We start from the raw sequence: 26,269 nt of genomic DNA on the forward strand, positions 1-26,269 counted from the left end.
TTGTAAGAAGGAGAAGCAAAAACATACTTTACTTTTAATGGAAGTCAATGGAACCAGACATTTTTCCAAGTCATTCTGGGCCGTTTCTTTTAGTCTATTCATCATGAAATTTACATACATTGTAAAGGGTAAAAGGTATTTTCAAATTATCATTTAAAAACCTGAAAAACATCAAAAATGGGGATACGAGGTTTTCCTCCAACAAACACCGATATCATGGTATCAGAGAATCAGATGGTTCGTAGATTAGCATGAATAAGGTTAATAAGAGCATTAATAAAGTTAATAAAGTCACAACTCCTGAGTGCAGCTACAAGAATGTCTTACAAACCTGACAGAGATTGTTTTGATTGGACTGTTTTCTGTTTTGTTTCTGTGAAGTTATTTCAGTAAATATTTCAAGCATAATGCTGATTATTACTGGAGAAGCCTGTTAGCTCGTTATCTATTTGCCAAGACATTTGTAAATCAAATGACCCCAACATTCCCGTTGTTTAGTATGGCATCAGGCCTTTTAACAACAATAATAATAATAATAATAATAATAATAATAATAATAATATCTTTATTTATAGAGCATACTGATGGCAGCTCAAAGAGCTTTATAATGACAAAGAGCACATTTAAATGTTTAATAACCAAAGAGAGCAAAAAAGCAGAATTTCAATTAAACACCGAGTTAAAGAGCTGCTTTTTTAGATGTTTATTAAAAGTGAGCTCTGAACTTGACTAATAAAAGCTGAACTGAGCTCCACAGTTTAGAAGCAGAATAACTGAGAGTCTCTCCACGTTTTCTGTAATTTACAGAAGGTGTTTGTAGAAGGTCAGAACCTGCAGATCTAAGATCACGAGCTGGAACATAAACAGACAGACATTTTGTGATGTAAGCGGTGCTTTAAAGTCACTTAGGGCCTTAAAACCAGCAGCAGAGCTTTAAAATCTCTCTAAAAGATCCAGGCGGTCAGTGCAGAGTGTAAACAGGGTGATATGAGCTCTCTGTGTTGGTGCTGTGAGGATCTGTGCTGCTGCGTTCTGTATGAGCTGTAGAGGACGGACTGTTTTCTCCAGTATAAATGAGCATTACGGTGATCAACTCTGTTTGTACTGGTTACACACTTGATTTTTGACTGCAAATGACAAAGCTAGAAGAAACAACATCTAGACTGGTATATTACTATACTGACATATTGTGATCTTGCTTTCCAGTTTTAGCCATATTTTTAGTGATAGTGATATATAATTAGCACTGGGCTAAATAACATCTGACATCTCTAATTTTAATATCTGTAACTGTGAGGTCGGACAAATTCAGACATTTTACGGCCTTCATTTTTCAGTATCTATTTGAAGACTTTTTAAAAGTGTCTAAGGATCTGAAGGAACACTGTGTTTAAGTGTAATATCAGTCTGAGCATCTTCACAGCTCTCGGTACAGGGTGCAGTGCTTCGTGGTACGGGTTAGTGTCTAAACTGCAAATAGGCCTGTTTTTCAATTACATTAAATGTCACTTTTATTGCACGTAATGCTAAACTGACAGGGATGTGGGTGGCTTAACATGAGACTCGCTCAACGTCGCTCAGCGCTGCCCTCTAAAGGTGTCATTAACAAACATCAAATAAATGTCGCTCAGCGCCGCCCTCTAAAGGCGTCATTAACAAACATCAAATAAATGTCGCTCAGCGCCGCCCTCTAAAGGTGTCATTAACAAACATCAAATAAACAAACGTCGCTCAGCGCCGCCCTCTAAAGGCGTCATTAACAATCATCAAATAAACAAACGTCGCTCAGCGCCGCCCTCTAAAGACGTCATTAACAAACATCAAATAAACAAACGTCGCTCACCGCTGCCCTCTAAAGGCATCATTAATGAACATCAAATGTCGCTCACCACTGCCCTCTAAAGGCGTCATTAACAAACATCAAACAATTTTTTTTATATTCTACCAAAAAATAAATACTCTGGTTCTCCAGGCCAGACTTCCGGCTCTAATAACTGTGATCACGTGACTATGCAGTAATTGTGACCGGCCTAGCGGACAGCACAACTTAACTTCATCATCATACCTTCTTATACATTATGTGCTACAGTACCGATGATCCACCACCCAGCCTGATAAGAAGTCTATTTGTTCATCTTTAATGTTGCTTTAAAGGTCAAGTCGAGGGTCTTTGTCTGGAATAGCCGTGCTCCAGAATGTACTAGACTTTTCCTAACACTGCTATCCAGAACACTCAAGCTGTAGTCCAGCAATAGCTAAGTGCTGCAATGCACACAGACACACACATATCCACAAATACAAACAAGTAAGCGGTGTGTGTGTGTGAGGTGGGGGGTTATAATTCAGGCCCTGATCATTAGAAGCTGGTGCTATGGATATTTACCCAGAGGGTGCAATCAATATGGAAATGAGCTGGCAGAGGGAGCTGAGAAAAGGCATGTATTATTAACATTATTGTGGGGCTTATTTGTTAGCTGCCTTCAGTAGCGTCGTTACAATGTTTACTGGCCCTGCAGTACGAGCTGGACAACAGCTCTCTCCTCTTTATGAGTTTCCCTGCCGGATAACGAAGTCGGGCTGTTTGCTGAGTGAGGCGAAGTTTCCAGACTAATTTCTCAACCTGAGAGGTGATAATAAGAATTGTGCATGACTACAGGCAGACAGGCACGCACAGGGCGCACCGTCCCATATGTACTGCTTATAGTACTTTGTGAAAGTCTTACACTGCAAAAAATGATCTCACATCAAGTGTAACATCATATTTAAATCTAATAAATATATCTCAAATTTCTAATCCCTGTAAAAAAATATTGTTAGGTTGTTTAACTCATTTCTAGCTATTTTTTATTTGTTTTATGTGGGCAGTCGTGGGCTGGAGGTTAGGGAACCAGCCTTGTGACCGGAAGGTCGCACAGTTGTCCAACGGTGATCATTTCACGTTTAAAGCAATATTTTTTTTTTAAATGAGCAAAATTAGCCTAAGTATTTCTCAAAACAAGTAACTGATCTGTCAACGAAATAAGATGCTTTCACTACATAAAATTACTTAAAAGCGAGTAAAAATGTGTAAAAAGAGGTTAAACAATCATAATATTCTTTAAACAATCTCATAATGAGAAATATTAGCTGTTTTGACTGCATTTAAGATGTTTTTACTATCATTTTTGCAGCATAAGTATATATACAAAAACAATACAACATTAAAATCAATAAAAACAAGCATTACTTCAGTAAAAAGAAGCAATAATTTCTTGTTTTCAAAGCAGTGGTCAGAACAACACAGGTTTGGTTCCAGATTTCTCCTGCATGCCTCCAGCCAGAGCTGGGATTCACTCAAATCCATCACAAACTCTCCTGACTTAATTACTCATAGCGGATAATCTGCAAGACCTGAAGGCCCTAACAAGGAAGGAGTGAAAAGATGGGACTTCAACTCAAAGCATAACGAAGACTGAGGTTATGGTGACAGAAAGACTGCTAACTTTACCACTGATGGAGAAGATGTGGAGATGGAGGGCAGCTTTTGCCAACTCAGATCAAACATTAACCTAGTTAACAGAAGATCCAGCACTCGAGAAATATGACACGCTCAGCAGAACCAGGATGAAGGAGCCTGAAAAGATCTTTAAATGCAATGATGTGTCTCTATACACAACGATCAGACCTGTCCAGGCTGTGATTTTCTCCGTGGTTCTTAAAGGAGGTGAAAGCTGGACAATAAATAAGCCTGACAGGAAAAATATAGATGCCTTTGAACTTTGGTGACGGTGAAGACGTTCGAGAGAATCTTGGACGGCAAAGAAAACGAATGGATCCTCAACCAAATCGAGCCTCTCCTCTCACTCAGAGCCCAGAGAACCAAACTGAAGCTCTTATTTGGACACATTCTGAGAAGAACGGACTTTTAATGTAAGTCAATGGAACCAGACTTTTTTCCAAGTCATTTTTGACTGTTTCTTTTGGTCCATTCTTCATGAAATTTACAAACAATGTAAAGAACAACAGGTATTTTCAAATTATAACAGAAAAACAACAAAAATGGAGATACAAGGTTTTCTTCTCACAGCGGTGATATATACAAATATATATACTACGTATATATATATATATATATATATATATATATATATATACACACACACATAGTAAAGTATTTAAAGCATTTTGCACTTTTATCTCATTAATGCAACCACTGAGCTTTTTCTTTTTACTTATTGTTCCACAGAAATTTTGATGTTTTGGTTCATTAAAGTAAAAAAATACAAACTCATTTTTCAAAATAATATATATATATATATATATATATATATATATATATATATATATATATATATATATATATATATATATAAATATTAGTGATGAGACATGTGGACATGTTGCAGTAACAAGACTTAGGGTTAAATCAACTTCAAAATTGAAAAATGAACTGCTCAAATATTTTGATGGACCATAAAGAGCTCCAACTGATCTACCAAATTATATGAATATAGTTTATCTGTTAGACGATTATAACACTCAAATATTTGTGGACATGTTTTGAGGAGATTTTGTCAGAATGAACTTAAAACGTATGAAAATAAGTGCACCCACACAACCAACCACATCCACCCACCCACCTCTACCCACACCCACACACCCCCACCCACATATACACACACACACCCAAACACATCCACCCACACACCCCCACCCACACACACATATACACACACACCCACCCAAACACAGCCACACACACACGCACAACAACACACATACGTCTTTACCAGTGCAGTAACGGTGGGGAAGTTCTTGGCCATCTCACGCAGCAGGGTCCCTGTGCGGACATCCCACAGCTCCAGAGGTTTGTCTCTGAACACCACCACCAGATACTGCCTACAGATGCCGACATAAACACAGACTGTCACATCATCATAACCCCAGAGGATCAACACCAATCAAATCTCAGAACCAAGAACAACTGATAATCATTTTGTGTAAGAGGAAGAGTTTTACTGAGGCGTTTTGGCCTCCAGCAGAAGTAACTCTGGTGTAGAGCTGCCATAATAACATCATTAACCTAATTACTCGATTTTTATAAAAATCACTGATTTAAATGTACCTTCTCGAAGAATATGCAATGATTAGTGACTGATCGGGGATTTCTGATTACCATTTAAATGATAAGTCTGGAAGATGATTCTCCACAAAGGAGAGAACAGAAGCCGACTTTAGAGTAAAAGTACAAATATTCAATTTCAACAGCACTTGAGTCACAAACTCACAAGGCACAACCCTTCCTAAACAACACTTTAAAGGCTCATATCATCAAAAACTGAATTTTTCACTTTGTTTTCCATAAGAGTTTGATGTAGTATTACTGTTGATGTAGTATTACCATTTACTCCTTAGACTATACATATATGTAATGTATATATATATATATATATATGTCAACCCGTTTTGAATTCACCATGTTTGTGAAGTCACGCAAACATCACATTTGCATATACAAATCTGCCCATTCTGCAGCAGTTCAGCTCTACCCATTCAAGCTGAAGTTATAAGAAGTGTTTCAGCCCAGACTGCTTTCTGAATGAGGCACAATACAGCATAGCCAATCAGAAAAAATTGCATTTACATACATCAACCTTAAAGGTACAGCAACAGAAACAGCCTGTTTCATTCTAAAGGACTAAGAGAGCTTGGAAATGGTTGTGTTAAGATTAATTATGACTGTTATTTGGTACACAGAGATGAAAAACAATATACAAGAATACACAATGTAGAATATGGGCCCTTTAAGTACAGTAAAAGCACAATTCACTGTGCTCTGAAGCCTTCAACACTTTAAAAAAAAAGTTCTTCAAGGGTTCTTTAGTAAAAAAAAATGGTTCAATATAGAACCATGAACACTCAAAGAATCCTTTTTGTGATTAAAGGTTCTTTGCATCGTGAACGCGTTCTTCAGAATGTGCTGTAGACGATTTTATATAGAACCTTTCTATAAAGGCTTCTATATAGAACTCAAATGGGCTCTTCTATTGTTAAAATGTCAAGCTTGTAACAATAGAAGAACCCTTTTTAGTGCTATATAGAACCCTTTTCAAAAAGTACAGTACACTCTCCATTAATCTGAAGAACCCTTTCAAGATGCAAAGAACGCTTTAATTATGCAAAGGGTCCTTTGAGTGTTCATGGTTCATGGTCCATTTTCTTTACTAAAGAACCCTTGAAGAACCATCTTTTTAAAGAGTGGGTGATAAAGTGGAATGCGATAAACAAACACAAAGAGAAAGACAGTTTATACCTTGTCATAGGCTTGCCTGGACCCCTATCTACAAGAAATAATACCACCCCATTTCCAAAAAAGTTGGGATGCTGTGCAGAATGTAAATAAAAATAGGATGCAATGATGTGCAAATCATGCAAACCATATTTTTAAAGGAAATTCTACAAAGACAACATATCAAATGTTGAAACTGGGAAATTTTATTGTTTTCTGAAAAATATATGCCCATGTTGAATTTGATGCCAACAACATGTTCCAAAAAAGTTGGGACGGGGGCCTGTTTACCACTGTGTTTCATCACCTCTTCTATTAACAACACTCTGTAAGCGTTTGAGAACTGAGGAGACACTGCTGTAGTTTTGAAAGTGCAATGTTTTCCTGTTCTTGTTTGATAAACGATTTCAGCTCCTCATTGATGAACTGTTTTCACAGACAGTGGTTTTCTGAAGTGTTTCTGAGCCCATGCAGTGATTTCCACTACAGAATCATGTCTGTTTTTAATGCAGTGCCGCCTGAGGGACCAAAGATCATGGCCAGCAAATGCTGGTTTTTGGCTGGTCCCTCTGAATCTTTTAATGATATTATGTATCTATGTCACGTAGATGGTGAAAAGCAAAGGTTCTTTGCTATTTTATGTTAAGAAACGTTATTCTTGAATTGTTTCACTATTTGATTGTGCAGTCTTTCACAGAGTGGTGAACTCCTCATCTTTACTTCTGAAAGACTCCGCCTCTCTGAGATGCTCTTTTATACCCAGTGACGTTACTGACCTGTTGCCAAAGTGTTGTTGGCATCAAATTCAAAATGGGCATATATTTTTCAAAAAACAATAAAATTTCTAAGTTTCAATTATTCATTTGATATGTTGTCTTTGTACTATTTTCAATGAAATATAGGGTTTAAATGATTTGCACATCATTGCATTTTGTTTTTATTTACATTTTGCACAGCGTCCCAACTTTTTTTTGGAAATGGGGTTGTATATTGTCAAGTGAAATTGTCTTAAATCTAGTCTGTATGTCTAATATTTCTCATTTGGAGACTTCTGTAAGTCTATTATAAGGTTGTTTAACTTATTTATAGACATTTATTGCTTGTATTAATTTATTTTAGTCAGTCAAATTAGCTAACTATACTGGCGGATAATTCTGCTTGTTATAATAAATAATCAGATGATTTAAACAACTTCATAATCGGTTTACAGCAATCTCAAAATGAGAAATAGACTAGATTTAAGATAATTTTACTTGATGTGAAATACTTCACTGGCTCTGTCAAGAGTGTCTCTTTAGAGTGCTGAGCTGGGGGCGAGAAATGAGGAACTAGGAAGTTCTGTGAGTGTATATTAAAATGTGTATGTGAGACAATAATCACAACACGAGTCCGAGGAAGCCTTTGGGACCAAAGTCTGTGATCGTCTACGGAGGGATCGAAACAAGAAACTGTGTTTGTGCATCTTGCTCACTTTAGATGAGACACTTTAATCATCTCAATGGCTGGTTCATCATTCCCTCGCTCGCCTCGAAATGCAAAGCACCTTCCTGTGAGACAGAGAGAGAGAGATATAGAGATAAAAAGAGAGAAAGAAACAATAGCAAATAATTAGATCTTGAGGTACTGAAAATCCAGATGCCAGATTATCTGATGGAAAACCACAACAAACTATCAATGGGTGAAAATCCTGATTCGAAAACTCGAGCTACACCTTATGGCCAAAAGTATGTGGACACCTCACCATCACACCTATATGAGCTTGATGGACATCCCGTTCCAAAACCATGGGCATTAACATACATACATTGCTGCTGTCAAAAAAAAAAAAAATCTCCATGTCTGTCATTTTCAGTTTTTGACAATTTGAAAAGGCCCAAAATCACTTGGAAAAAATTCTGGTTCCATTGAAATGCATTAAGAGTAAAGTAGATGTTTTTCCTTCTACTGTAAAGTCACCATTTTGGAGACGCAATGTTTTGTTCCAACAGCAGCGATATAATAATATAATAATATAATTATCACAGAGTTAGTAGGTCTCCAAATGTCTAGTCTCACTAAGGATTGTGACTAGCTTTTCAGTACTAAAGGATGTTGCCATCAAGGTTTATCAACTTACAGCTGTACAATAATCGTTCAGCCAAATCTTAAAGGACCCATATTTTACATTTTTCTTACATTTTTTTCTTTACATATTTTCCCCTGATGGTCCATTTATAGCATTTGTTTGGTTTTATGCACCCAAAACAGTTATAATTCATTTCTAGATCAGCATTTTCCAACTTAAACAGGCTGTGTTGGTTACTGTGTCTTTAAGACAAACATATGTAAATGACCTCTGATCTGATTGGCTGCCCTATATTGCGCTTCCTTCAAAAACAACTTGGAACAAAACAATCCTCATAACTTCAGCATGAGTGGGCGGGGCCAAACTGCTAGGCTGAAAAGGTGGATATATCCAATATGTTGACATCACAAAAACAAACTAACAACAGTCTGTTTTTGCAGCTGAGTTTCCATATATAGACTGTATGGACTGGGAAGTGAACTGTATGTTCTGGAACTTTAACAATGCTTACATACTGCATAAAACCTTTAAAAAGGAGATTTTCCATGATATGGTCCTTTAATATTCCATAATTCTATACATTATATTACAAATACAAGAGCAACTGATAACTTCTATCCTAATACCAGAGCTAACACTACACTAAATCAAGAACATCTGATATCGCTTATAGGAAAGATAATACAGTTCCTATACTGCAGTTATAGATTTTAATCTTGGACCAAATACTATGCTCAGTTATTGATACTCATCATTCTCATTAATTTAGCTACAGTTTAATGGCTGGTGAGTGACACCAAGTGTAAAGGCATGAAATATGCATATTGCTGCTGTCAGAAAAAATCTCCATCTCCATTTTTGTCATTTTTCAGTTCTTGATATAATTTAGAAATGCCTGTTGCCCTTTATATTGTGAATAGACCAAAGGAAACAGCCCAAAATGACTTGGAAAAAAGTCTGGTTACACTGACCTGCATTAAAGGTAAAGCAGGTTTTTTTGCTTCTCCTGTAAAGCTACCGTTTTGGAGATACGAGGTTTTGTTCCAACAGCAGCGATATATTACTGGATCTAAATAACTGCCACTAAAGCTGAACAGGGCTGCATCAGCAATTCAGCCACATTTACATTCAGCAGTGAAAATCTCCAAGTGCCAGAATCTGTACAGTATTATTTAAGGTGCTGCTACTGATATCTGAATTTAATCAAACTAGCTATAAGTACACCCAGTTTAAAATCATCAAGGGTATAAAAATAAATAATGTGGAGGCAGCAGCATCATCTCTCAAAGACCTGTCAGGTTTGCTGACATCTAGCACAGCAGCAGGATTTATTTACATAACATAAGAGACATAAATCTGATTTAAAACATCTGGAAGGCAGTCAACATTTTTTTTTTGAAGAGTTTTGCAAAACAAACCTGATATATGTACACTTTTGACTTACACTATTTGGCCGAGAAGTACCACATCACATCTATATAAGTTTGATGGACGTCCCATTCCAAAACCATGAGTATTAATACGGAGTTCTCCCCTTTTGCAGCTGTAACAGCCTCCACTCTTCTGGGAAGCTTGCTAGAATCATCCTGAATGCCCACTCAGATATATTTTCTAACTCTAATACTACATCTCATACTTACAAGGCTTTTCTACTGGGCACACTAATAAATACTGACCTAATGTTTAGCTGAACTGTCATAAACAGCACTACTGACCACTTATCAAAGCATTTTTAAGCATGAACGAAACGCTAGAAAAACACACACTGAGAATTCAACACTTTCAACAGTCGTTCAATGTTGATTTCACACTGCAACACATTTTCCCCCATGGCTCTGCTTTCAAACCGCAAGACTGTAAATATTGCACTGCAAACAGCAAAACGACATTGCAGCAGAGAACTGTGGGGCTGTCTAAGTGTGTCCTTTAAAGCACAGATGGAGGTGAGGGGGTCATTAGAGTACTGACGTGGCAGAGAAACTGCTCCCTTTTCCCCGAACACATATTCCTGTCAAAGCAGAAGAGCCTGACCAACAGGTGTGATGGCCATCTGTGGGGAAAAGGAGGTTTCCCTTAGGTGCTCGCTTACACAGAAACATTCCCACGAGGGCTACATTAAATTCACAGCGTGATAGCGAGAGGGTGATGCTCACACCAGCGCAAGCCCTCCGACTCTGACGAGTCCCTCTCAGAACATCAACACAATCACTGAATCAAAATGAGCAGCTGCTACACACACTACGTTTACACAGCAGGTAAAAGTGGCCCAAATCTGATTCTCACCATTCCGATTTTTTTGTTTGGCTGTTCAGATCATCTTTTAAATGTGATCTGTATGCAACATCAGTCTGAACAGATCAGCTCCTAAACTGACCCGCATGTGTAAAAGAACAGAGCGTCACGCTGCTTCACGGCCCATCCAGAGGTCAACAATCACGACCGCCAACGAACGCCAGTCGCTCCCGGAGGATCAGCTTCATCTTCACCAGCGTCACAGGAGCCATCATGAAGCTTCACTGACTGACAGCTGGGCTCATCACCCAGAATGTGTTCGAGCCGTAAAAAGGGCGCGGTCACTTCTTTGGTTTGCGTCCTCGGATTCTATAAACTTCGCTTTCAGACTTTTAACTGTTCTTTGACGCCGCAGCCTCGTTCTCCTGCGGCCGCGTTCGGACATTTCTTTCTAAATCTCTTTGAACTCGGAGGGTTTTGGATGAGTCTCTTCTAATTGTTTGTGCAGAAACATCAGCCTAGATTTTTATGAGTCTCAGCAGTGCAGCATTATGATGAATGCCGAGTTGGTTTGATGTAAAAGTCTCAGGAATTCCGATCTGGCTGTTCAGACTGAGCCGCACTGCTGCATATTGGATACGTATCGGATTTCAGTACCACATTCGACAGTGTCTCAAATTAGCTTTAAAAATGTCAGATGTGTGAACAAAGCCTAAGACAGCCCTGATCAAATGACACGTTTTGCTGAGTTTCTAAGTCAGAATAACTGACTTCTGCAGAGAAAATATAAAATATAACTTTTGCACAGGCCACATTTGGTGGGCATTTAAAGGTTTTTGTTTGTTTTCTTTCATGATAAACTTATAAAAGTTGTAAAATAGGAGGCAGGGGTGGGCAATATAGAGAAAATATTGTCTTATAATAATTACAGACATTTATACGATGCGTATCACAATGTTTTCACAGATAAAATGCATTTGCGGTGCCACGTTAAAAAATGTTAAATTATTTTTATTCAACATCTCACACACTGCATTAAATCCAAATAAACAGGACTAATTATGCCCTCTTTGTAATGAAACATTTGGTTGGTCAGTGTTCCTTAAGTACTGATGATATACAAGATGCTCAGAAAGGTGTATAATTCACCACAATAACAAAATCAATCACAATGACGATAAAATATTGTCATATTGCCGAAATCTAACAGGAGGCGTATAAAATCAGCTAACAGAATCATTGTAGCTTTACAGATGCCATACTTAAACCACATCTTCCCAGCCTCTCCTTAACGGTTTTACTGCCTTCCTAGCATCTCCTTAATTTCATTTTTTGGCCACTAAAGTGTTTGTTTATTACTCTGCGTGTCTTGTATGTGAGTGTGTGCTCAGCTGAGGCTCTTGAGATGCAGGGCGTGTAGTGCTGCTGCTCATTAAGGCCCTGTTATAATGAAGACAGGGAGATAATATGGAGATGGGGCAGCCGTATACAGTAAACAACAACAAAGCAGCGCTGATGAAGAGGGCCATGCTAGCGTCACAGTCTCACACAGACAGAGGATTGATCACACAGACACACAAACTGAGACAGACAGACAGACAGACAGATCCAGTGTCCCCAGTCAAATGATCCTGATGAGACTTAGATGCTGAAACACAGTTGGGAATTTAGAACCACTGCTGTCATGGAACTGCTTGAAAGGTTTAGTATGCATTACAGCAATGAGCCAAAACATTATGACCATCTGCCAAACATGCTGCTTGTCCTCTGTACGCTGCCAAAACAGCTCCAACTGGCCGAGGCATGGACTCTACAAGACCTCTAAAGGTGTTCTGTGATATCTGGCACCAAAACATCAGCAGCAGATCCTTTAAATCCTACAAGCTACGAGATGGAACCACTGCGGATTGGACTTCCTGTTGCAGCACGTCCCACAGATGGCCTGAGATCTGGGGAATCTGGAGGCCAGGGCAACAACTTGAACTCTTCATCATGTTCCTCAAGCCGTTGCCAAACCGTGTGCAGTGTGGCAGGGTGCATTATCCTGCTGAAAGAGGCCACTGCAATTTGGGAAAGCCATTGCCATTAAGGGGTACACCTGGTCTGCGATGTTTAGCTAGGTGGCACGTGTCAAACTGACATGCACATAAATGCCTGGACACAGTTTCCCAGCAGAACATCACCCACAGCATCACGCTCCCTCCACCAGCTTTCCACAGTGCATCCTGATGCACCACTTCTCCAAGTAAACACTGCACATGTACTCAGCCGTCTACATGATGTTAAAGAAAACAGGATCTATCGGACCAGGTGACCTTCTTGCAAGGTCCAGTTCCGAAGCTCTCGTGCCCATTTTTAACTTTTTCGATGGTGGACGGGGTCAGCATGGGCACTCTGAGCAGCACGCCGTGTGTTGAGACACGTTCCCCCCCATAATCATCATTAAACATTTTTGTTCAGACCACATGGGATAGCCTTCATCACCCTCGCGCATCGAAGAACCTTGGTTCGCTGGTTCATAGTTTGTCCCTCCTCAGTCCACCGTCAGTAGGTACTCGCCACTGCTGACCAGGGGCACTCCATAAGCCTTGCTGTTTCAGAGATGCTCCAACCCATGTGGTCATAACGATTTGGGCAAAGTCCCTCACGTCTTCACGCCTGACTATTTTTTCCCCACATCCAACATGTTAAGTATGAAAACTGACTGTTCACTTACCATCCAATAGACCCCAGACCGTCACCTGCACTGATGTTAGAAGATAATCAACGTTACTCACAGTCATAATGTTTTGGCTCGTCAATGTATATTAGGTTATTTAGTTTCTTGTATTTATTCTTCTGAAAGAACAAGGTCCATACTTTCAAAAAACTCTAAACTATAGTTGATATGTAAACAGTCATTCAGAATTTTTTGGTGTCGAAACGAAAACCTGCCGACTCTTTACAGTGGTGGTGACAGGAACCAGGGGTCACAACAAACAATCATTGGCTGTGTTTACATGCGGAGATTTTTGCCAAACCGATTGAATACATTCTGAATACAGATTAAGACTGAGGTGTTTATATTCTCACTCTACTCAACAATCTGATGAAAATCTTCGTTTACATGCTCACTACAAGTAATCAGATCCAAAATTATATGCATACATAGAATATAACTTGGAGTAGACGTTGCCATGACAGCGAACATGACGCGAGGTCCAGTCAGAGTGAGATGAGCAGCAGTGAGCAGCGCTTGTGTTTTTAATTGCTTTAAAATGATGTCAGACTCAGGAAAACGTCCTTCACATGTCCTTATTAAAGAAGGCCGAGAGGAAGACGTCGTGTTCTGAGACACATAAGCTGGACGTCCGTCCCACCGCCGTCTTTTAAAGATCAGAGCATAAACTTCGTCTCCTCTGCAGACCAGTTTCTGCTCCGCCATGTTGAACGGTATAAACTTTCACTATGACGTGACGAACATGATCAGAACGGACTTAAACTTTCTGATAGGGAATGTAATCAGATACAGGCGTTTACACGGATATTATTCTTCTATTTAACGGATTATTTACAGGATTACCCACCTCGTTCAATCGGATAGAAATTGAATTCCGAATAGCTTCAATGTGACTAGATTATTAGGCTCCATGTAAACGTGGCTACTGAACTATTCTGAACCACCAGTGAGACAAAAATACAAATGCTTATTGTCTACTATTAGTTGGCCTTAGTACCTTAGTTACATTACACATTTCAACGTATTTCACCTCATACATGTTAGCCCAGAAACAGTGAGTTTGTGAAGAGTTATCTGATACCAAACATGATAAATTCACTAAATGATGTTTGACAGTTGTATTCCATTAAATCTATATGATTTACACTACATTTACGGCATTTGGCAGACACTCTTATCCAGAGTGACTTACAGTTTGATCATTTTACAGCGTAGAAGGCAGAGGTGTTACCCACTACACTATACCACTATACCAACCACACAACACCAGTTGTGTAGTGTGGTTGGTATCTATAAAACAAGCTTGAGATTAATGAGTATTTTATTAACTGTTTCAATGAAAATTAATAGGTGTTGCTGCAAATATGTGTATTCATGAGCTCCTTCTGGTGTAGATTCAAGGTGTGTTGTGTGCTAATAGTGCCCCTCAGACTGCAACACCCGCTCTGAATGAGTGACTATTCGACCAGAGGAGGGTGGGTTCCCCTTTTGAGTCTGGTTCCTCTCAAGGTTTCTTCCTCCTGTTGAGGGAGTTTTCCTTGCCACTGTCGCCAAGGCTTGTTCACTGGGGGCGTGGACCCGGATTCTCTGTAAAGCTGCTTTGTGACAACATCTGTTGTAAAAGTTATATATATATATATATATATATATATATATATATATATATATATATATATATATATATATATATAAATAAATTTGACTTGACTTGATTTCTGTATTAATAAAACAAGGTGTTTTCTGTTGTTATAGTGGAGTCAATCAGCTATAGATACCTTTGGAAAACCATGCAGTATTATATTTTCATAATTTTAATAATTTTAACTCATCAGAACCACCAAGACAGTTAAGCTATACAGCAGAAATTTCTCAGACAGTAAATCACACTCTGGGAAACGCACAGCAACACAGTGGGGAATTTAATCTCCTGCAGTCTAACAGCTTTTTAAGGCCTCATAATGAGCCGATGTTTCAAGAGTAAAAGTGAATAAAACAGTTTGTGTGCATATTATTTAGTATTATTATGTAGTAAGCTGTTTAAAGGTAAATTAGTCTACTCTAGTCAGATCTCTTTTCCAACACACTGAGCCTTTTAAGCATCATCAGATTACTTGTCAATCATCTACAATATCTGATTATCTCACCCTATTTACATGCCCCTCTGACGTAGGACGTAGCTGAAGTCATGGTTCTTGAATATGAGAACACACAACGTTACAGAGAAACTAATTTGCTTATCAAAAACAGTAAAAATAATTTACTAATAATATTTTTAGACTTTCACAACTATTTGAAAACTGACTCATCCCTAACATGCACAGAACTGCTTGTCAACAACCAGGATAATCACACATGCATCGTGTCTGAAAGCGTTTGAAAGTACAGATCCAGAACAGCACATTTTATAAACGTCACATCCAGACTGAGCTCCAGCATCAGACAGTCACAATGAATCTGAAAATCCTCCATGAATGTTAGGCTGTAATAAATCATTCACAAATTGCAGTCTCTCTTGTCCCATTTCCTTAATGCTGCTATAAAAAGGCAGAAATAGTGAGCAGAGTGGGCCATCACCCTCCAGAGCACCACAAATATCGTGCTTGCAGTCTTATCTCCCTCTGATTTGACTTTTTCCACTCATTCTCTCCCTTGGTTTGTCCTCACATAGCCTCTCCATCGAACTTCTGCTCTCTCCATCTCCCTGAACAGCCTTTAATCCATTTTTCCTATTCTGCCCAACAGTCCGTCTCCTGTCAGACTCAGACTTGGTGCAATCACCTTCATGAATCTTAATCTAAATGTCCACATGCTGGGGCGAGATTGGGATTAGCATGAGACTGGAATGACAGCATTATGGCAGGGTGTCTTGTCAAGGTGGCTGTTTACAATGAAATTAAATGCTTTTTAAAGCCATTTTTGACACCTCAATATGGCAAAAATAATATACAGTTTCCACTAGTTAACGCACACATCAATATACGGTATGTATTAACGTTTCCTTTATTCAAACTGGCACGGTGAAAAAACAAACTTGAACCGTTACAATTTGCTGAAATCAGATATCCCTGAACATCTATTAGTGAAAAATAAGACATTTTCAAACATGCTATGACCTTATTTTTAAATCTAAAGGGGAATTCCATCAATATTTCAAAAGTTCTGCATTATTCAATGGTTAAGATGTAAACAGAGTGATCCAGAGTGGTTTGGTGTGAAATGGTTCAGATGTCTTTACAGTGGTGGTGATAGGAACCAGAGGTCACCATGACTACAACACAAATATAGACATTTTGTTTACTATCCAAAACCACCAGAGAACCCACACAAGTCTTCTGAGTTTATATGGAATGTTGATGATGGTAAAACCAAAAAAATACATTTCCTTTGGGGACTATTTGGCTTACAGCGTCCTGCATATACCTCTCCAACATGGATGTTTAAAAAAACAAAACAAAAAAAAAAACCCAAAAGGTTTCTGGTTCAAATTTTATCTTTAAAGTATTATAAAGCATTGTCTCAGGCATAAGGCAGCATATCTATAGCCATTTTATGGTTTACATTGAAATATGCACAAATTTGGTAAATTTGGAATTCCCCTTTAAGACTTTATAAGACTTTAATAAGGATCTGTGGGAAACCTGGGTGTGTATTGATGGGTTTATATAGGTTGGGTTTGCTTGCTCACCTGTGCGTAAGTCCACGTGCTGAAGCTCATTCCTTACTAGGCCCATGTTGTTAGGAGCCGAGGTGGCGAAGGACAGGAAACTGGTCAGACTAACCCACTCAATCCCTCTGTGGAAGGGAGAAAAGGGAGTAAGAGAGAGATAGAGATAGAGAGAGAGAGAGAGATATATGAAGGTCTTGTTCACAGTTCAATCATCAGATCAGATGCATACATTGTTCTAGACTTCATGTTAAGGAACACTCCAAACACTTTCAACCTAATCTCTATCGTCCACACCAAAAATCCAGACACTCCACCAAATTACATGAGGTAAAAGGTTAACGCCACATTTTCAACTGACTATTTTAGAAAATAACATTTTTTCTGCAGATGTTAATGGACAGTTATCTTATATTTGCTTTGAATATAAAAAGGTACATAGTAAGTGTGGCTTGTTCACAATTTTGGACACAGCTTGCAAACACTGTAAACACTCTATAGGCCACTAGGAATCTTTCTGTTCCCATTTTAGGAATTCCTGGCTGAATGCTTCTAGACCTGCAATATCCTTGGACTTTCTTGCATGTTAAATGCACACCATGTATAAGTTCTTCCCATAGGGTTTTTTTTTAGTGATGTCTGGCCTTTGAGGCCATTTCAAAAGCTTCACGCTGCAAAAAATCGTGTCTTTTCAAGAGAAATGATCTTAAATCTAGTCAATCTATCTAATATTTCCCATTTTGAGATGTTGTGCACTTATTATAAGATTGTCTAAAGTATTTCCAGACATTTTTACTTGTTTTAGGTCATTTTATCACGTAAAATAATCTCACTATACTGGTAGATAGTTTTGCTGGTTTCATGCGCATTTCTTACAACAAGCAAAATTATCTAACAATATAATGAGATTATTTTGCTTAATAGTTACTCAAAACAAGTAAAAATGTCTAGGAATGAGGTAAATAATCTTAAATTTAGTTTACAACAATGGTACCAGGAGAAATATTAGATTTAATGACTACATTTAATATAATTTTACTTGACAAGATACCATTTTTTGTACTGCAGCTTGCATTTCTTGAAGTAGTTCAATGTGGATTTTGATGGTATGTTTTGGATCATTGTCCTGTAGTAACCAGCCCCTTTAAAGTTGCTCACATTTGCTTCCAGAATGTGTTGCTTTTCAGTAGAATCAATTATTCAATCTATCCATGTAGTGTTTCCCACTGTAAGTAAAGTAAGTAAAGTTTATTTATATAGCGCTTTTTACAACAGGTGTTGTCACAAAGCAGCTTTACAAGGAAATCAGCATTACAGAAAGAAATAAGGGTCCAAGCCCCCATGAGCGTCACCAGTGGCGACAGTGGCAAGGAAAAACTCCCTAGGAACAGGAACAAACCTTGAGAGGAACCAAGACTCAGAAGGGGAACCCATCCTCCTCTGGTCGACACCGGATAGTAAACATTGTTAGTACAAAAACATTGTTAGTACAAAACAACTGTCTGCCACACAACCCCAAAACCTAACAGATCCAGCTCTTTACAGTTGGCAGGGGGTTCCGTTCATCAAATACTGCTCCTTGTTTTTTCTCCAAACACACCTTTGCTGATTGTGGCCAAAGAGTTTCATTTTTACTTCATCAGCCCACGGCACGTTTCTAAAATGTCTCTGGCTCATCTAGATGTTGTTGTGCACACAATTCTAATGTTGCCGTTTGTGGTGAAGTCACAGATGAGGTTTCCTGTTGATGACTCGTCCATGCAGATCATGTTCGAACAAGCAATGCTGCACAATAGAATCATGTACCATCACTTCCATCAGGACCTTTGCTGTCATATGGGGGTTTTGCTTTGCCTTTCAGGTTAGCACATGAGCAGTTCTATCTGAAGGTTTTCATGGTTATTTGATTGGGCAGGTCTGTATTCAGTCTAAAAAAGGGTCCAAACCTACCTGTGGACCCATAAACATTCATGGTTTATCCAAACTAAGTGGTGAAGACAATAAAAACAAAAGCAAAACAAAACAAAACAAAAAAAACTTAGTTCAGAACCTTTCCAAGGCTCTGGGGAGGCAGGCGTGGGGAAGCGAGGGCTGAAGAGCTGTCGGCAGAGATCAGAGTGCGGAGAGAAGGGGTGTCGTTTCAGCGCTGGCTGGGGATCCATCGTTGAGTACTAATGAGATGCTAAACGGCCACATGATTAATTAGCCCACTTTTCTCTGAAATATGCAAATGATATGGAAACGAAGCTCTCCATGGAACGAGGGCAGAGGACTCCAGCTAACTTTTATACTGTGTGTGTGTGTGTGTCTACAGACTGCGTGTGTCCATCACACTCCTACCAGCAGCGGGGAGTGACCCGAGAGAGAGAGAAAGAGAGATTGATGGCAAGTAGATGAAGGAGAGAAAATGACAGCATGAGGACTTCAGATAGAAAGAGAAATGAGATGTTTTCTTTGGAGCGCCTTAAAAGGACTTTCAAACTGAGATTTTAAAGAAATACTTCGCTCAAATGGGGCGACGCTGTAGTAACGAATAATGAGAAGAAATTTAAAAAATGTAAAAAATTGAACACAGCAATATTTCGTCAATATGTTCCAAAATTTAGTTACATTACAATATATTTTTATTAAATTACACAAACGGAACACAATCAGCATATTTTGCATTAAGTTTTTTGCACATTAATGTGTTCTTTAAACCATTTCCAAAGCTCATCTCGGAAACTCTGCGTCTTTTATAGTTATTATATAAACACTATTTATCTAATCAATCCTTTATTATGTTTAATCAGATGCTGCTGATGGAACTGAACCAATCCATGCGACGGCTGTAGTGCAGAGAGAAGCCAAACCTATATTCTTCTAACTGTATTATGTTTTACTATATTTATGTTATTATATTTGTGTTCATTCTGTTATATAATGACTTTCTTTTACTAGTAAAAACACACTGCCCTAATAAATACTATATATGCATGCAAACATTACATCAAATTACGTTTTGTTGATTTTCCTTTTAATTCTGAGTGAAAACAAGAACACAACTGCCCATTTTAATGAGAAATCACTGTTTATTTGCTAAACTTAAACACAAAATATGGCCTGTGCAAAAGTTACGGCACGTTATTTTGTGTTTTTTGTTTTTCTCCAATATGTTAAACTTAGCAAATGAAAAGAAACTGCACTAAACGCTTAAATGTGCAGAAAAAAACTGAACCTGTTCCTTCAACAACTTAGATTCACTTCAAAAATCAATAAAACAGCTCAAGTTCACTATTTATACGCTTATTTGTACTAACGATTTCATTAAAACCTTTCAGTTCAAAAGATATTCAATCAGTGTTATCAGTAAGAGTGAATAATCAACTTTAGTGAGCATGTGTCGCATTAAAAGTGCCTTTAGTGACTTTAAGCTCAGTAAATCCAGGTAGATTTTAGTCCCTGAAGGTACAAGCAATAATAAATGTACCCTGAAAGGTACAACAGTGCCCTTAAGGTCCAACTGTGCACTTTAAATGAAGGGTAAAGGAAAGGTACATATTTGTACAGTCATAACTTCAATAAATAAATAATGAAAAGCCTGGAGCCAGAACAGGGTGTAGTGAGCGACTTAAAACACATAACTGCGAAGGACTACGGTACCGGAGACCACAATGATAAGCATTTGTACCCTGAATGATACAGTTTAGTGCCTCTTTTTTCTGAAAGTGAGTGGCTAAATGTTAGAATGCACTGCAGAAAATCCAGGAGTTGGGAGTTTAACGTGAAGCGAGACTCTTCAGTTAAAGCCTCGGACGCTGGACGTGCGTGAAGACGCTGCTCTAATGAGGAGAGGCCTGACAACGAGAGAATGGATGGTGTTTGTTTCTAATCAATCGCTTAATGATATAATTGATTCAATCTCTGGCATAATTGTAAGGGTGAAATTGTTTCTTCGCTCATTAAGAGAATGGTAATTAATGAGACGAGGGCTGCGGGCACTCTCCCGAGCAGCTCACCAGCAGCAACCAGAGGATTAATTCTATCCCTCAGAAGCGCCGAGGCGTCAGGATATCAAAGCCTGCTCGTTTAGTTTGTTTTTCCGGGATAAGGCCCATAAAGTTTTTAATCCTCGTCTGAGCCACGGAGGTTTTATTGAGGTGGATGTGCTTCTCTGAGGGAAACGGTGATGAAGAAAGCGACCGAGACAATAACAGTTCTATATCAGTGAGGCTTTCATTAAAAGGAAAAAATCTAATTTCAAATTCAGACTGATCCTTTAAAGATATGTTTTTGTTTATTGTAACTTTTATGTATTTTTCTGATTTGGGGTCCATAAGATGTATAAGATGTTTATAAGTTCAAAATAATCAAATACAAATCTCGTCTTATTTTGTAACTCTTGGTTTACACTTTTATAAATATATTCACGTTTGAATAAGAATGGCAACGTGTTTAGCGCTGACTATGCAGATAGCAAAGTTCTATTGTCTGTCTAGCTCAGGGGTCACTACCCAAATGTTAAGAAGAGCCATTTTGTCCTATCAACAAAAATCAAACCACCTTGGAAGCCACAATATTTTATGTCCGTATGTCCTCAGTATGTGCTGACGTACTACATGAAAACGCAGACTTACTTTGCTCTGCTTTAAGCTTTAGTTCAGCTATAGCCGCTTTTCTCGCATCTCCGGCAGGAAACTTTTCCTCAAAGGTAGAGCAAAATGTAAAATGTCTCTAAATGTTCAACTTTTTACGAGGCTGAAGTCATTCGCCAGCTTCTTGTTCGAATTTTCCCGTTCCACCTTAAATGGTGCCAGAATGTAACTGTTGCACCATTTAAGGAGGAACGGAAAAATCTGAACAAGAAGCTGGCGAATGAGAATCTGACTTCATCTTTACGACTTTTTAGTGTTTGACAGTTTCTCATGCAGATTAAACGTATCAGGAAACCAGCTGGAGTGATTATAAATGTAAATAAGTCCATTCGTCTCCAAATTATTGATGTCTGCTTTGCTACGGTGACCAGCAGTCTGCGCGCCAACCTTCAGGGTTAAAGGGTGAATTAGCAGTTCAACATTAACTCCAGAGTTTAAGACCATTTACTGTTAAACTGTGTTGAACGATCAGCAGAGCTTTATTTTACTGTAAAGGAGGATTATTTTATTTTTACCTACAAATCTAATTCTGCAGTAACAAAGCAGTAAAATAGCCGTATGCTGCTGACCCCTGGACTCATTGCAGCCACATCAACCCCTCCATTCCAGTTAAATCCCACACTCCCACATTCCACAGTATATTTTAAACAGTAACTTACTAAAATGTGTCAGAGTTTCAGTGAAGCCCCTGTGCTGTACTAACACTACGTGAAAGAGACTTTTCTCTAATACGTCCAGAAAAACCTGTGATTGCGATTTCGGCACAATAACAGATCTGCTGTTGAGCTGTCGAGTTTTAAACCTGCTGTGAAACTGTTTAACTAGAAAAAAGATGAAAAAATGACCTGACGGCAGTACTCGGATAAGGTACTCTGATAACAAATATTGATTCTATCACTGCCCCCAGCAAAGAGAAGCTGCCTACGCTATACTCAATTTTTAGCTAATTTGCTTTTTTAAAGCATTTAACAAAATAAAACAGTTAAATAATATAATATTGACCAACCCCACATATTTTTAAAAAATACTCCACCTGTTATTTTAATAGTTGTTACTGCAAACATGCATTCATGAGCTCCTTTTGGTGTAGATCCATAGTGACTCGCATTGCTAATAGTGACCCTTGAAGGAGAAACTTCAGACTGCAAGTGAGTTCCAAAGCCATGCTCGACAACTTTTGGGCTCAGTCATGCTGGAACAGAAAAGGGCCTTCCCCAAACTGCTCACACAAAGTTGGAAGTGTACGATTGTCCAAAATGTCTTGGTGCTGAAGCATTAAGATTTCCCTTCACTGGAACTAAGGGTTCTAGACCAACCCCTGAAAAACAGCCCCATATCATCATCCCTCCTTCACCAAACTCTACAGCTGGCACAGTGCAGTCAGGCAGGTGACGTTCTCCTGGCATTCGCCAAACCCAGACTCAGTTTGGAGGTTTGAACTCTGCAGTTATTGATCAGCAGAGTGTTGGTGACTCTTATGCTCTATGCTCCTCAGCACTCAGCGACCCGCTCTGTAACTTTACATGGTCTGACACTTTGTGTCTAAGCTGCTGTGGTTCCCCAACACTTCCACTTTTCAATAATACACTCACAGTTGATCGTGGAAAATCTAGGAGGGAAGAAATTTCGCGAACTGACTTGTTGCAACGGTGGCATCTTCTTACAGCACCTCGCTAGAATTCATGTAAAAATATATTTCGTTATTTTCATAATTTAACTTTCCCTGCATGGAAAATGAAGCCTATTTTTCTCAGGCAATAATTCTACTGTAGCCTTCTCAAAAATACATAACAAGCCCGTGCTTTAACAGTAAAACTGAATAAAACATTATGGGTGTGTCTCAAAACCTAGTGAGCTCTCTAAGTAGCCGCTGTCTACATAGGCAGCTGTCTAAGTAGGCAGCGTTCCAACCATCATCTGTCCTTATAAGTCAGATAAATGAGACGCTCTAGTTAGACAGCAGTGACCGTCGCCGCTTGTTCCCGCCCACTGCATGAGACCGGCGTTTACTTACCTCAGCCATCAGAAACACATTTAGCCAACATGGATCTGCTCTGACGGTTTATACAGCGATTTTAATTGTATTTGCTCTGAATGAAACAGCAAAATAGACAGTAGTTGTGGTCAAACGCGGAAAGTATAGGCTATTTGTGCACCTTTATGACTAGAAAACAGATAAATACCCCAGAAAATCAGAATAACTTGCATTTGAAGATGACGTCGCAGCTTGGTGAAGCGCTTCTGCCCGCCATCTTCAAACAAAAGCTGCCCCGCGCTGCATCGCGGGATTGCCTCGGCGGCTGAGGAAACATCCGATGCTCTCTCGATATTGGGCCAAAATGAGAGACCTCAGTAGGCAGCATGTTTGAGATATCTAAGAATTGGGACAGCCTTCTTGTCGGGAGCGCGCACGCAAAATGCTGTCTATGTAGAGAGCTCACTAGGTTTTGAGACACACCCTATACATAAACAGTATTTAAATACTATTTAGCAAGCTGTTTAAATGTACATTAGTCCTCTCCAGTTCTCTGTCTTTTCTTTTTCCCAACATTGCAATTATCACCTTTTAAAGCACTGATATCACCTCACACTATCGCCAGGCCTCCTTTAAGCTTCCCATTTCAAAACAGACTGAACAGTCAGACAGTAACATGAACACATTCAACACCAACTGCACCACTACCATGATACACACAGTCGTATGCACAAGTCTGGGAGCCTCTGGTCAAATGATATGTTTAGTTGATTTTTGCTGTTTTGTTGATCTTTATAGAGAACACACTTAGACTTTAGTGGCTGAATTTAACATAACTGCATACACTTGCATACACTTACAAAACGCCATGCCCCCACAGTTAAATATACATACACATTCATTCATAGATAGCAAGATATGATAATTGATTTTTGAAATAGTTCTCATTGAATGTTCCATCACCCTGTGATGGCTTGAAAAACTAATCGATTTTTCGCTCTGCTCTTCCTGTTTCTGCTGAAATTAGAATGGGAAAACTGGATCAGTGACGCTGAGCACGTCCTGCCAGCTAACAGCCTGTTTTTACAACTCTCCTTCTGACCAGCCATATTAATCTATGAAGAAAAACTACTGGGCTGTCAGGCTGACAGAGTAGGTCAACACACTGAACACATTCGGATCCAGACCCTTGGACAGTGATGATAGGAGTTTAACCAATTTGGCTAGTTTCCAGTTGGAGTCTCTGGACAGGCACAAAAAAGCAAACGCACTGACCAAGACTTATGAAACAAGAATGATACTTGAAGCAATATAAGACAAAATATAAAAGGAAGCACAGTACCAGCTGCTATAATGATTTGCAGACCATGGTCATATTCCTGTTTGCTTTGATTTCTTGTTCGGTTTTAAATTTGATTAGTAGGTAAAAATAAAATAATCCTCCTTTACAGTAAAATAAAGCTCTGCTGATCGTTCAACACAGTTAAATAAATGGTCTTAAACTCTGGAGTTAATGTAGAACTGCTAATTCACCCTTTAACCCTGAAGATCAGCGCAGACTGCTGGTCACTATAGCAACACATACAACAATCTGGCCTAGCTAGTGGCTAAAGAAAGAGGAAAGAGAAAGATTTAAGATGAGCATCTATAAATGGGAGATGAATGGACTTATTTGTGTTTATAGTCACTCCAGCTGGTTTCCTGATACGTTTAATCTGCAACGAGAAACTGTGAAACACTAAAAAGTCACAGAGCTCAAGTCAGTTTCTCATTCGCCAGCTTCTTGTTAGAATTTTCCCGTTCCACCTTAAATGGTGCAGCAGTTACATTGTAGTGCCTTGGACACCTTTTAAGGTGGAACAGGAAAATTCAAACAAGAAGCTGGCGAATAAGAAGCGACTTCAGCCTCGTAAAAAACACACATTGAGAGACATTATCCAAAAACTGTTCTACTTTTGTGGAAAAGTTTCCTGCCGGAGATGCGAGAAAAGCAGTTATAGCTGAGCTAAGGCTTAAGGCAGTCTGCGTTTTTGTGTATAGGCTATTATATTTTTTATCCTATACTAGGACATCAGCACATACTGAGACATATTTACAGCCAAGATGGTAAAATGGACATAAAGTGTTGTGGCTCCCAAAATGGTTTCATTTTTGTTGAAAGGACAAAATGGCTCTTCTTAACATTTGTGTTGCCGACCTCTGGTTTAGGCTAATGATGCACCAAAGCGAAAATTCTCAGTTTTTGTTTTCCTTTGAAATCACATACCTAATATAAAAAAGCTACAAAGGAATAAAGAAAATATACAAATGGATTAAATTTGCTATACTTCCACAGTTTTATGGTTGTCTGTAGCGCAAAAAGGGTACTACTGTTTTGGCGGAAGACAATATTAAAGCACATTTGATAAAACGTTCAGGGCTTCTTTTTCTTTATTTTTGCAGAACAGTTGTATAAAAGCAAGAGAACACTGTGTTACAGTGAACGACGTCACAGCTGATCTGCTGTACTCTCCTTCGGCTTGTGCCTGTGACCGAATCACAGCCATCACGGGTAGCACAAAAAATGTACTCCGCCTTGTGTTCTACTGCTCAATCAATGGTGAGTTCAGCACCTGCCAATCAGCTTTGAACAGGTTTTCTGCTCTATTACTAAAAACATTAAAAATCACCGTGTTAATCGACCTTACAATATAAACGTGACAGAGATTAGGC

The 26,269-nt window shown here is 38.8% G+C and overlaps 1 protein-coding gene across 1 annotated transcript in view; it reads right to left on the reverse strand.

The window, feature by feature from the left end:
- wdr11 (WD repeat domain 11) overlaps positions 1–26,269 on the reverse strand; it is a 154,636-nt gene that overhangs the window by 59,773 nt on the left and 68,594 nt on the right. The window contains 3 exon segments of the mRNA XM_036573658.1: positions 4,770–4,878; positions 7,740–7,815; positions 16,970–17,076. Of these exon segments, the coding sequence (XP_036429551.1) occupies positions 4,770–4,878; positions 7,740–7,815; positions 16,970–17,076 (292 nt within the window).

Source organism: Colossoma macropomum, unplaced genomic scaffold (genome assembly GCF_904425465.1).
Source record: "Colossoma macropomum unplaced genomic scaffold, Colossoma_macropomum, whole genome shotgun sequence".
NCBI classification, from domain to species: domain Eukaryota; kingdom Metazoa; phylum Chordata; class Actinopteri; order Characiformes; family Serrasalmidae; genus Colossoma; species Colossoma macropomum.